The sequence below is a fragment of the Zosterops lateralis genome (assembly GCF_965231275.1).
Source record: "Zosterops lateralis genome assembly, chromosome: 32".
Classification (NCBI taxonomy): domain Eukaryota; kingdom Metazoa; phylum Chordata; class Aves; order Passeriformes; family Zosteropidae; genus Zosterops; species Zosterops lateralis.
Window position 1 is genome coordinate 1,105,904 of NC_139792.1, and position 13,284 is coordinate 1,119,187.

At 47.7% G+C, this 13,284-nt stretch overlaps 1 protein-coding gene and 1 long non-coding RNA gene across 2 annotated transcripts in view; one reads left to right on the forward strand and one right to left on the reverse strand.

Annotated features, from left to right (window-relative positions):
* Positions 1-2,046: 2,046 nt before the first annotated feature.
* LOC310921048 lies at positions 2,047-2,543 on the reverse strand. The gene is made up of 2 exons (XR_014592078.1): positions 2,253-2,543; positions 2,047-2,167 (listed from the first exon to the last, which is right to left on the reverse strand). It is a non-coding gene; the product is annotated as an uncharacterized lncRNA (long non-coding RNA).
* A 10,238-nt stretch (positions 2,544-12,781) lies between these two features.
* ESPL1 (extra spindle pole bodies like 1, separase) overlaps positions 12,782-13,284 on the forward strand; it is a gene marked incomplete at both ends in the record, with an annotated part of 42,856 nt that continues 42,353 nt past the window's right edge. The window contains one exon of the mRNA XM_083880983.1: positions 12,782-12,895. Within this exon, the coding sequence (XP_083737109.1) occupies positions 12,782-12,895 (114 nt within the window). The remainder of the gene's footprint in view (positions 12,896-13,284) is intronic.

Sequence of the window (13,284 nt, forward strand, 5' to 3'; positions counted from 1 at the left end):
GGAAGATTTGGAGAACACAAAACCCTTCCCTGCTCCAGGAATTTCACACTGGAAGATTTGCTGAGCACAAAACCATTCCCTGCACCAGGAATTTCTAGTGGAGAGAGCTGACAGCTGCAAAACCCTTCCCTGCTCCAGGAATTCTGAGCTGGAATATTTGGAGAGGACAAAATCCTTCTCTGATTTTAAGCTGGAATAGTTGGAGAGCACAAAACTCTCCTCTGATTTCAAGCTGGAAGATTTGGAGAGCACAAAATCCTTCCCTGCACCAGGAATTTCACACTGGAATAGTTGGAGAGCACAAACCCCTTCCCTGATTTCACACTGGAAGATTTGGAGAGCACAAAACTCTTCTCTGATTTCAGGCTGGAAGATTTGGAGAGCACAAAATCCTTCCCTGCACCAGGAATTTCACACTGGAATATTTGGAGAGCACAAAACCATTCCCTGCTCCTGGAATTTTGAGCTGGAATATTTGGAGAGCACAAAACCATTCCCTGATTTCAAACTGGAATATTTGGAGAGCACAAACCCCTTCTCTGCTCCAGGAATTTCTGTGCTCTAGGAATTTCACACTGGAATAGTTGGAGAGCACAAACCCTTCCCTGATTTCAAGCTGGAAGATTTGGAGAGCACAAAACCCTTCCCCACTCCAGGAATTTTGAGCTGGAATATTTGGAGAGCACAAAACCCTTCTTTGATTTCAAGCTGGAATATTTGGAGAGCACAAAACCCTTCCCCACTCCAGGAATTTCGAGCTGGGCCAGCCAGAAGCTGCTCCCCTTTCCCTGCTCCAGGAATTTTGACCTGGAAGAGCTGCTGAGCACAAAACCATTCCTTGCACCAGGAATTTCTAGTGGAGAGAGCTGACAGCTGCAAAACCCTTCCCTGCTCCAGGAATTTTGAGCTGGAAGAATTGGAGAGCACAAACCCCTTTCCTGCACCAGGAATTTCACACTGGAATAGTTGGAGAACACAAAACACTTCCCTGTTCCTGGAATTTGGGGCTGGGAGAGGTGGAGAGCATAAAACCATTCCCTGATTTCAAGCTGGAAGATTTGGAGAGCACAAACCCCTTCCCTACTCCAGGAATTTCGAGCTGGAAGAGCTGGAGAGCACAAAACCATTCCCTGATTTAAAGCTGGAATAGTGGAAGAGCACAAAATCCTTCCCTGCGCCAGGAATTTCACACTGCAAGATTTGGAGAGGACAAAACTCTTCCCTGATTTCAAGCTGGAAGATTTGGAGAGCACAAAACCCTTCCCTGCTCCAGGAATTTTGAGCTGGGACAGTCAGAGGCTGCTCCTCCATTCCCTGCTCCTGGAATTTCAAACTGGAAGATTTGGAGAGCACAAAACCCTTCCCTGCTCCTGGAATTTCCATCTGGGACAACCAGAAGCTGCTCTCCCATTCCCCAATCCAGGAATTTCCAGCTGGAATAGTTGGAGAGCACAAAACCATTCCCTGATTTCAAGCTGGAAGATTTGGAGAACACAAAATCCTTTCCTGCTCCTGTAATTTGGGGCTGGAATATTTGGAGAGCACAAAACCCTTCCCTGATTTCAAGCTGGAAGATTTGGAGAGCATAAAATCATTCCCCGCTCCAGGAATTTCACACTGGAATATTTGGAGAGCACAAAACCCTTCCCTGATTTAAAGCTGGAATAGTTGGAGAGCACAAAATCCTTCCCTTCTCCAGGAATTTCCATCTGGGACAACCAGAATCTGCTCCCCCCAAACCCACCCCCTGTTCTCTCTCCTTCCACAAAAATCTGAACAGAAATCCAAAAAAACCCAGAAAAAAACCAGAACAGAGATCCCAACTCCAGCTGTGAGCAAATAATCAAATCAATCTGGATTTTCCACCAGCATTAACGGGGGATATTCCCAAATAATCAATAATTTGGGAATTATTGATTCCTCTGGGCTGAATTCAGTGGGGGTTTTTATTTAATTTATTTTTATTTTCTCAGTGTTGATGTTTTTGCAGGATCCCTGTGCCTTTCTCTTGGAGTTTTTTCTGGATTTTTTTTTAAATTTAATTTATTTTTATTTTATTTATTTATTTATTTATTTTTCTTCTCCATGGATTTTTCTGGATTTTTTCTGGATTTTTTGGGGAGAAAATATCAGGGACAAATCTCAGGGAGAATTCCTGGGGAGGAACCTCAGGGAGAAATTTCAGGGAGAAATCTTGGGAAAAAAAAACATCAGGGAAGAATCTCAGGGAAAAAAAAACCTTGGGGAGGAACCTCAGGGAGAAATTCTGTATTTCTTGGATTTTTTTTCTGGATTTTTCTGGATTTTTTTCCCCTGGATTTTTCTGGATTTTTGGGGAGAAATCTCAAGGAGGAACCTCAGGGAGGAATCAATTCTGTTCCACACCCAAATTCTGTCCAAAATTCTGTTCCACACCCAAATTCCGTCCAAAATTCCCATTCCACACCCAAATTCCATCCAAAATTCTGTTCTACACCCAAATTCCATCCAAAATTCCCATTCCACACCCAAATTCCATCCAAAATTCTGTTCTACATCCAAATTCCATCCAAAATTCCCATTCCACACCCAAATTCCATCCAAAATTCTGTTCTACATCCAAATTCCATCCAAAATTCCCATTCCACACCCAAATTCCATCCAAAATTCTGTTCCACACCCAAATTCCATCCAAAATTCTGTTCCACATCCAAATTCCATCCAAAATTCTCATTCCACATCCAAATTCCATCCAAAATTCTCATTTCACACCCAAATTCTGTCCAAAATTCCCGTCCCACACCCAAATTCTGCCACAAAACCCAAGCTCCATTAAATAATAATATTAATTTTTGTGATCCTGGAGTGAAATTAGGAATGACATGAAGCAGCATCAAACCGAGCAGAATTTCCACCAGAATAAATTGATTTAAATACACAGAATACACAGAATAAATTGATTTAAAATCCCTCCTGATGTTCCTATTTTCTCATGAGCGAGAAACACGCATTTCTAATAATAATAATAATAATAATAATAATAATAATTTTAAAGAAAAGGAGGTTTTTAGGCAAAAAATTGTGTTTGAAATTCCCCTGTGGGGCCCTGAATGCCGGGAGTGTTTTGCTTGACGTGTGGCGGTGGCATTGTGTGCTGGGGGGAGGGACAGGGGAGGGACAGGGGACACACGGACACAGGAGGGACAGGGGGACACACGGACACAGGAGGGACAGGGGACACATGGACACAGGAGGGACACAGGAGGGACAGGGGGACACACGGACACAGGGAGGGACAGGGGGACACATGGACACAGGAGGGACACAGGAGGGACAGGGGACACATGGACACAGGAGGGACACAGGAGGGACAGGGGACACACGGACACAGGAGGGACACAGGAGGGACAGGGGGACACACGGACACAGGGAGGGACAGGGGGACACATGGACACAGGAGGGACTGGGAGACACACGGACACAGGAGGGACAGGGGGACACATGGACACACGGACACAGGAGGGACATGGGACACACAGACACAGAGAGGGACAGAGGAGGGACAGGGGACACACGGACACAGGAGGGACACAGGAGGGACATGGGACACACGGACACGGGAGGGACATGGGGACACACGGACACAGGAGGGACAGGGGACACACAGACACAGGAGGGACAGAGGGAGGGACCCAGGGACGGAGAAATGGAGGGAGAAATGGAGGGAGGGATGGATGGAGGGATGGATGGAGGGATGGATGGATGGATGGATGGATGGATGGATGGAGGGATGGATGGAGGGATGGATGGAGGGATGGATGGAGGGATGGATGGATGGATGGATGGAGAGATGGATGGAGGGAGAGATGGAAGGAGGCAAAACAGGAGGGAGGGAGCGAAGGGAAGGATGGATAGGTGGAGAGATGGATGGAGGGATGGAAGGAGGGATGGAGGGATGGAGAGAGGGATGGAGAGAAGGATGAAGGGATGTAAAATAGGAGGGAAGGAGCGAAGGGAGGGAGTGAAGGAAGGGATGGATGGAAGGATGGAGGGATGGATGGATGGAGGGATGGATGGATGGAAGGATGGAGGGATGGATGGAGGGAGGGAGGGAGGGAGGGAGAGAAGGAGGAATGAAGGGAGAGAAGGAAGGAGGGATGGAGGGAGGCAAAACAGGAGGGAGGGAGGTGGAGAGAGGCAAAACAAGAGGGATGGAAGGAGGGAGGGATGGAAGAGTGGAGGGAGAGATGGATGGAGGGAGGGAGGGGAGGGATGGAAGGCTGGATGGAGAGGTGGAGAGAGGCAAAACAGGAGGGAAGGATGGAGGGAGGGATGGATGGGAAGATGAAGGGATGGAGGGGTGGATGGATGGAGGAATGGAGGGAGAGAAGAAAGGAGGGATGGAGGGAGGCAAAACAGGAGGGAGGAAGTGAAGGGAGGGATGGAGGGGTGGATGGAAGAAGGGATGGATGGATAGAGGGAGGAGTGGAGGGAGAAGAGGAGGGAGGGAGTGAAGGAAGGGATGTATGGAAGGATGGAGCGAGGGATGGAGGAATGGAGGCAGGGAGGGATCAAGGGAGGGAGAGATGGAGGGAGGGATGGAGGAAGGTAAAACAGGAGGGAAGGAGCAAAGGGAGGGATGGATGGAAGGATGGAGGGATGGAGGAACGGAAGAATGGAGGAAAGGAGGGAGGGAGGGAAAACAGGAGGGAGGGAGTGAAGGAAGGGATGGATGGAAGGATGGAGGGAGGGAAGGATGGATGGAGGAATGGAGGGGTGGAGGAATGGAGGGAGAGATGGAGGGGTGGATGGAGGGAGGGATGGACAGACAGAGGGAGGAAGAGAGGGGCGCAGGCAGGGAGGGAGGGATGGACGGAGGAATGGAGGGAGAGATGGATGGATGGAGGGAGGCAAAGCAGGAGGGGTGGATGGATGGAGGGATGGATGGACAGAGGGAGGAATGGAGGGGTGCAGGGATGGACAGGGGAATGGAGGGAGGGGTGGAGAGATAAAGGCAGGGACGGCAGGAGGGAGCAATGGATGGGTGGAGAGCTGCAGTCAGGGGTGGGGAGATAAAGGGAGGGACAGATGGAGGGGCGGACAGAGGGACGGACGGACAATCCACCGCGCCGTGTGCCCCCTTTGAGCTCAGTGAGGGTCAGGACCAGCCTTGGGTCACCCACAGGACCCGGATCCGACACCCCCCGGTCCCAGGGCCCGGCTCATGTCACCCGGGCTCTCCCCTCGCCCTTTTCTCTTGGAAAAAAAGCGATTAAATCACCCAAGGCCCATCCCCCGACCCCTCCTCCTCCTCTTTCTCCCCAAATCTCCTCTCAGGAGACCCCCCACCCCTGGCAGATCACGGAGGGGATGCTTTAAACCCCATCCTCACTCACCTCCTCATTCCGGCGAGCCTTTTTTTATTTTAAATTGAATTTTATTTTATTTTTCGGGCCGTGCCGGGAGGCGCATCCTGCGCTGGCCGCCCGGACAATGCGGCGGCCCCGGGGGCTGGGGCCGGGGCTGGGGCCGGGGCCGGGGCCGGGGCCGGGGCCGGGGCTGGGGCTGGGGGCTGCCCCCCGCCTCCCACCGCCCACTGCCCGCCCCCCGAGGGGCTGCGAGGGCGGGGAAAGGGATGGACAGAGGGTTTGGGTTTGCTATAGAGGGGTTGGGGTGGGGGGGATCAAAGGGAGGGTTGGGGGTGTTGGGGAGTGGGAGAGGTTGTGACTTGGGATGGCGGAGCTTGATTTACTGAGCGCCTGTGTCTCTGTACCCCAAAAACCCTGAGCCCCAAATCCCTGTACCCCCAAAACCCTGAGCCTCAGAATCCCTGTATCCCAATTCCCTGAATGCCAGGATCCCTGTACTCCAAATCCTCTGTACCCCAAATCCTCTGTACCCAAATACTCTGTGCCCCAGTCCCCTGTACCCCAATCCCCTGCACCCCAAAATCCCTGTACCCCAATCCCCGGCACCCCAGAATCCCAACATCCGTGTACCCCAATCCCCTGTGCCCCATAATCTCTGTACCCCAATTCCTTGTGCCCCAGAATCCCTGTACCACAATCCCCTGAACGCAGAATCCCTGGGCTCCAAGCCCTGTACCCCATAATCTCTGTACCCAATCCCCTGAATGCCAGAATCCCTGTACCCCAAAACCCTGAGCCTCAGAATCCCTGTACCCCAATCTCCTGAATGCCAGGATCCCTGTACCCCAAATCCCCTGTGCCCCAGAATCCCTGTACCCCAATTCCCTGTACCCCATAATCTCTGTACCCCAATCCCCTCTACCTCATTTCCCTGTACCCCACAATCTGTGTACCCAAATCTCCTGTACCCCAATCCCTGTACCCCAATCCCCTGAATGCCAAAATCCCTGTATCCTAAATCCCCTGTGCCCCAAAATCCCTGCACCCCAATTCCTTGTACCCCATAATCTGTGTACCCCAAATCCTCTGTACCCCATAATCTGTGTACCCCAATCCCCGTGCCCCATAATGCCTGTACCCCAATCCCCTGTAGCCCAGTCCCCTGCACCCCATAATCTGTGTTCCCCAATTTCCTGCACCCCAATGCCCGAGCACCCCAACAATCTGACCCCCTGCACCCCGGCATTCCGGGACCTGTGAACCCCAATCTCCTGCACCCCAATAGCCCTGAACCCCGATATCCCTGACCCCTGAACCCCAACACTCCTGACCCCTGAACCCCGATATCCCTGAACCCCAATATCCCTGAACCCCAATATCCCTGTGCCCTGAACCCCAATATCCCTGAACCCCAATATCCCTGAACCCCAAAATCCCTGTGCCCTGAACCCCAATATCCCTGAACCCCAATATCCCTGAACCCCGATATCCCTGACCCCTAAACCCCAACACTCCTGACCCCTGAACCCCGATATCCCTGAACCCCAATATCCCTGAACCCCGATATCCCTGACCCCTGAACCCCAACACTCCTGACCCCTGAACCCCAATACCCCTGAACCCCGATATCCCTGAACCCCGATATCCCTGAACCCCAATATCCCTGAACCCCGATATCCCTGACCCCTGAACCCCAACACCCCTGACCCCTGAACCCCAATATCCCTGACCCCTGAACCCCAACACCCCTGACCCCTGAACCCCAATATCCCTGACCCCTCAACCACAACATCCCTGAACCCCAACACCCCTGGACCCCAACACCCCTGACCCCTGAACCCCAACACCCCTGAACCCCAATATCCCTGACCCTGACCTTAATACCCTTGACCCCTGAACCCCAACTCCCCTGACCCCTGAACCCCAATATCCCTGACCCTTGACCCCTGAACCCCAATATCCCTGACCCTGACCTTAATACCCTTGACCCCTGAACCCCAACTCCCCTGACCCCTGAACCCCAACATCCCTGACCCTTGACCCCTGAACCCCAATATCCCTGACCCTTGACCTTAATACCCCTGAACCCCAAAATCCCTGACCCCTGACCCCAACACCCCTGACCTTTGAACCCCAATATCCCTGAACCCCAATATCCCTAAACCCCAATGTATATATAATAAAATTATAATATAGTATCTATAATATAATATATTATAGATACATTATATAGATAATATAATATAATATAATATAATATAATATAATATAATATAATATAATATAATATAATACATGTGTTATATGTAATACATATAATATAATATATAATATATATATTATGTATATGTAAGGTATATTATATTATGTATTATATTTATATTATTTATATATTATATATTAAAGAACCAATTTAGTTCCTTTGACTGAACAATTTAAACTATTTATAGTATAACAAATAGTAATAAACATTAATAAATATTAAACTATTATATTTTAATATTTATATTGACTACTACCACTATGCTTAATTTATTTTACTAATAACAGAAATAGTAACTAATAACTTAATTTTTAAACTAATAACAGAAATAATAACTAACAACTAATAATAATAATTTAATTCTTTCACTAATAAAATAAATAATAACTACTAATAACAATTTTTTACTAATAGAAATAATAACTTAATATTTTACTAATAACAGAAATAATAACTATTAACTAATAACTAATAATAACTTAATTTTTAAACTAATAACAGAAAAAATTATTAACAACTAATAATAAACTTAATATTTTACTAATAAAAGAAATAACTAATTAATAATAATAATAACTTGATTTTTTACTAATAGACATAATAACTAATAATAACTACTTATTTTTTTACTAATAACAGAAATAATAACTAATAACTAATAATAACAACCTAATTTCTTTTACTAATAACAGAAATTAAAAAAACTTACATCTTTATTAATTATAAGGTTATTAATTATATCCATCTCCCTATAATCTTATAATTTACATTTTTACAATTTAAATTTTTTGTAATTTACATTTTTTTAATTTATTTATTTTCACATCCAACCTTATAATTTACAACACGTCCAAAATTCCTAATTATTAAATTAATAAATATTAATTAAAATCTCATTTTTCCCTCCTCTCTAATTTAACCCCAACAGTTTCTAAACTCACCAAATTCCCCCTTTTTTTTTTTTTTTTTTTTTTTTTTTTTTTTTTTTTTTTTTTTTCCCTTCCAGGAGCACAAAGGAAAGTTTTGTTTTTGGTAACTTGAGACGAGTCTTTAATTTTAACCTCGAAAATTCCTCAGGGTTGGGTTAAACTCCCTAGAGAAGGTTTTTTTCCCCCCAAAAAAATAATTTGGGAATTTTTTCTGTCGGAAAAATAATTTTTTTTTTTTTTTTTTTGTTTCTGGTGGAAAATGGGAATTTAAAAAAATGGGGATAAAAATGGGGATTAAAAAAATGGAGATAAAAATGGGAATTTTAAAAAATAGGGATAAAAATGGGAATAAAAAAGTGGCAGAAAATGGGAATTAAAAATGGGGATTAAAAAAATGGGGATAAAAATGGGAATTTAAAAAAATGGGGATAAAAATGGGAATTTTAAAAAATAGGGATAAAAATGGGGATAAAAATGGGAAATAAAAAAAATGGGAATTAAAAATATGGCAGAAAAATGGGAATTAAAAATATGGCAAAAAAAAAAAAAGGAATTAAAAAATGGGGATAAAAATGGGAATTAAAAAAATAGGAATAAAAATAGGAATTTTAAAATGGGGATAAAAATGGGAATTAAAAATATGGCAGAAAAGGGAATTTAAAAAATGGTGGAAAATAGGAATTAAAAATATGGAGGAAAATGGGAATTAAAAAAATGGGGATAAAAATGGGAATTTAAAAAATGGTAGAAAATGGGAATTAAAAAAAATGGGGATAAAAATCAGAGCTGGGCTGGGTTTTTATGGGGTGTGAAAAATCTTTGAATTTGTGGGTCTGGAATTCTCGTAAAAAGGGTCAACAAATGGTCTTGGGGAGATGGGAAAAGCAGGTGGGAGGTGAGGGGTGGACACGGCCGGACAGTGTCCGATGGTCACTCAGCGGTCAGCGCGGCGTGGGGTGGTGGGGACGGACATCAGGGGTCACCTGGGGTGGTGACCAAAGCCACCAATGTCCAGCTGGGCGTTGTGTCCATCAGCTGGACACAGGAGAGGTGTGGGGTCATCTGGTGTGGTGACCAAAGCCACCAATGTCCAGCTGGACACAGGAGTGACCACCAGGGCATGAGGTCATCTGGTGTGGTGACCAAAGCCACCAATGTCCAGTTGGGTGTTGTGTCCATCAGCTGGACACAGGAGTGACCACCAGGGCATGGGGTCACCTGGTGTGGTGACCAAAGCCACCAATGTCCAGCTGGACACAGGAGTGACCACCAGGGCATGAGGTCACCTGGTGTGGTGACCAAAGCCACCAATGTCCAGCTGGACACAGGAGTGACCACCAGGGCATGGGGTCAGCTGGTGTGGTGACCAAAGCCACCAATGTCCAGTTGGGTGTTGTGTCCATCAGCTGGACACAGGAGTGGTGTGGGGTCACCTGGTGTGGATCTCAGACCCATCAAGTGACCAGCTGGACACAGGAGTGACCACCAGGGCATGAGGTGACCACTCTGGATCCCAGACCCATCAAGTGTCCAGTTGGGTGTTGTGTCCATCAGCTGGACACAGGAGTGACCATCAGGGTGTGAGGTCATCTGGTGTGGTGACCAAAGCCACCAATGTCCAGTTGGGTGTTGTGTCCATCAACTGGACACAGGAGTGGCCTGGTGAGGTGTGAGGTCACCTCTCTGGATCTCAGACCCATCAAGTGACCAGCTGGACACAGGAGTGACCACCAGGGCATGAGGTCATCTGGTGTGGTGACCAAAGCCACCAATGGTCCAGCTGGACACAGGAGTGACCATCAGGGTGTGAGGTCATCTGGTGTGGTGACCAAAGCCACCAAGTGACCAGCTGGACACAGGAGTGGTGTGAGGTCATCTGGTGTGGTGACCAAAGCCACCAATGGTCCAGCTGGACACAGGAGTGACCACCAGGGCATGGGGTCATCTGGTGTGGTGACCAAAGCCACCAATGGTCCAGCTGGACACAGGAGTGACCATCAGGGTGTGAGGTCATCTGGTGTGGTGACCAAAGCCACCAATGTCCAGTTGGGTGTTGTGTCCATCAGCTGGACACAGGAGAGGTGTGGGGTCACCTGGTGTGGTGACCAAAGCCACCAATGTCCAGCTGGACACAGGAGTGGCCACCAGGGTGTGAGGTGACCACTCTGGATCTCAGACCCACCAAGTGACCAGCTGGACACAGGAGTGGCCTGGTGAGGTGTGAAGTCACCTGGGGTGGATTTCAGACTCATCAAGTGACCAGCTGGACACAGGAGTGACCACCAGGGTGTGAGGTGACCACTCTGGATCTCAGACCCACCAATGTCCAGCTGGACACAGGAGTGGCCTGGTGAGGTGTGAAGTCACCTGGGGTGGATTTCAGACTCATCAAGTGACCAGCTGGACACAGGAGTGACACAAAATGGGAAAAAATGGGCACAAAATGGACACAAAATGGACCCTAAAATATAATAGAAAATATAGATAATATATTATACAACATATAATATATTATATCATAACATATTTAATATTATAATATATTTAATCATATTTAATATGCATATAATAGCTAAATATATTATATAATATACTAAATAAAAATATTTTTATATTAACGTATTTACATGTAGTTTATACACTACATATAAACATCCGAAATATTTATTATATATTTAAATATTTATATATGTATATATTTATGTAAATATATATATAAATATTTATATATAATTATATTTTATATAAATGTATAAATGTATAAATATATAAATATATAAATATAAACCAGACAAACATAAATAACATATATATTTATATAAATTTATTTAGATTATTTATTTATATATAAAAATAAATAACATAAATTTTATTCCTCAGGCGGCAGAGCCAGGCTGGGGCGGCCTCTGGCTCCCCCTGGTGGCCATTGGAGGTAACGACACCTTGGGGACAGTGGGGACAGTGGGGACATGGGGACAGAGAGGACACGGGGACATGGGGACATGTGGACATGGGGACATTGTCCTGAGGGGACATGGGGACATGGGGACATGGGGACATTGTCCTGAGGGGACATGGGGACATGGGGACATGGGGACACTGTCCTGCGCTTCCTGTCCTGAGGGGACACACGGGGACATGGGGACAGGTCCCCAAATTCCTCCTCCACATCCTGGGGATCCCCAACCCCTAAAAATCCCTGGATTCCCGCCTGGCCACGCCCCCTCCGTTATTACCACACCAGCATTAACCACGCCCCCTTATAAACCACCACCCACAATTGACCACGCCTCCTCTAGGCCACGCCCCCACCAGCTCGCCCAATCATTAGCCGCGCCCCCTTTAGGCCACGCCCCCATCATATCGCCCATCCAATCATTAAGCACGCCCTCTCTAGGCCACGCCCCCTCCTCGGTCGTCCCTCTTATTATTAACCACGCCCCCTTCTAGACCACGCCCCACTTACCAATGCATAATTAACCCCACCCCGCTCTGCGCATGCGCACAAAAGCGCGCCAATCCCAGCGCGGACTCCAACTCCCGTGCTCCCCCGCGCCGTGGGCGGGATTGCGGGGCGGTGCCGCGCGCTGATTGGGCCGTTGTGGGCGGTGCCGCGCGCTGATTGGCTGAGGACGAGGTTCGAACAGGCGCGCGGGAAACCCCGCCCTCTGGTGGACGGCGCCTCAGCGTGAGTGGGGGGGGCGCGGCCCGGGGGGGATTTAGGGCAAATTTGGGGTAAATTTGGGGTCCTGAGGGGAGATTTTGGGGTGTTGGGACCCCCTGAGGGAGCCGGGGAGGGTCTGGTGAGGAGAGCGAGAGGCAGAGGCGGGTGAGGGGAGCGGGAGGTGAAGGCCGCGGGAGGCCCGGGGGGTCTGGGCCTCTCTGAGGGGGAAAAAATGGGGCTGGGGATCCCTTAAAGGGGCTGAAAATGGGGCTGGGGATCCCTTAAAGGGGCTGAAAATGGGGCTGAGGGCCCTTAAAAGGGCTGGAAATGGGGCTGGGGACCCCTAAAGGGGCTGGAAATGGGGTTGGGGTCTCCAAAATTGGGTCTGAGGTGTCAAAAATTGGGTCTGGGATGTCCAAAATTGGGCCTGGGGTCTCCAAAATTTGGGCTGGGGGTCTAAAAATTGGGTCTGGAGTGTCCCAAATTGGGGCTGGGGGGATTTTGGGGGGTTCTGGGGGTCCCAAACCTCCCCTTTTCCTCCTCCAGCCCCACATCAGATTGAAAAGACCCCCCCAGGATGGCTGGAAAGGACGAAAAAGATGAAAAAAATGACGAAAAAGACGAAAAAACCGGCAAAAATGGAACCACAGAGAGCTGGGCTGACCTTGAGGAGCGTCTGGAGAAAATCAGGGTGAGGATTTTTGAGGTCTGATCCCTCAGGAAAAGAGATTTGGGGGGAAATTTTGGGGTCTGATCCCTCAGGAAAAGGAATTTGAGGGGAATTTTGGGGGTCTGATCCCTCAGGAAAAGGAATTTGGGGGGAAATTTTGGGGTCTGATCCCTCAGGAAAAGGGATTGGGGGGAATTTTGGGGTCTGATCCCTCAGGAAAAGGGATTGGGGGGAATTTTGGGGTTTTTTTTGTGTCTGATCCCCCTTTTTCCTCAGGAAAACCTTTGGATCTCACTGTGGGATCTCTGTGAGGTTCTGGCTCCCTCTTTTCCCAAGAAATGACCCTCCTGAGGTTCTATTTTGATCCCAAATCTCCTTTTTTTTCCCCAGGAAATTTCCCTCCAGAGTTT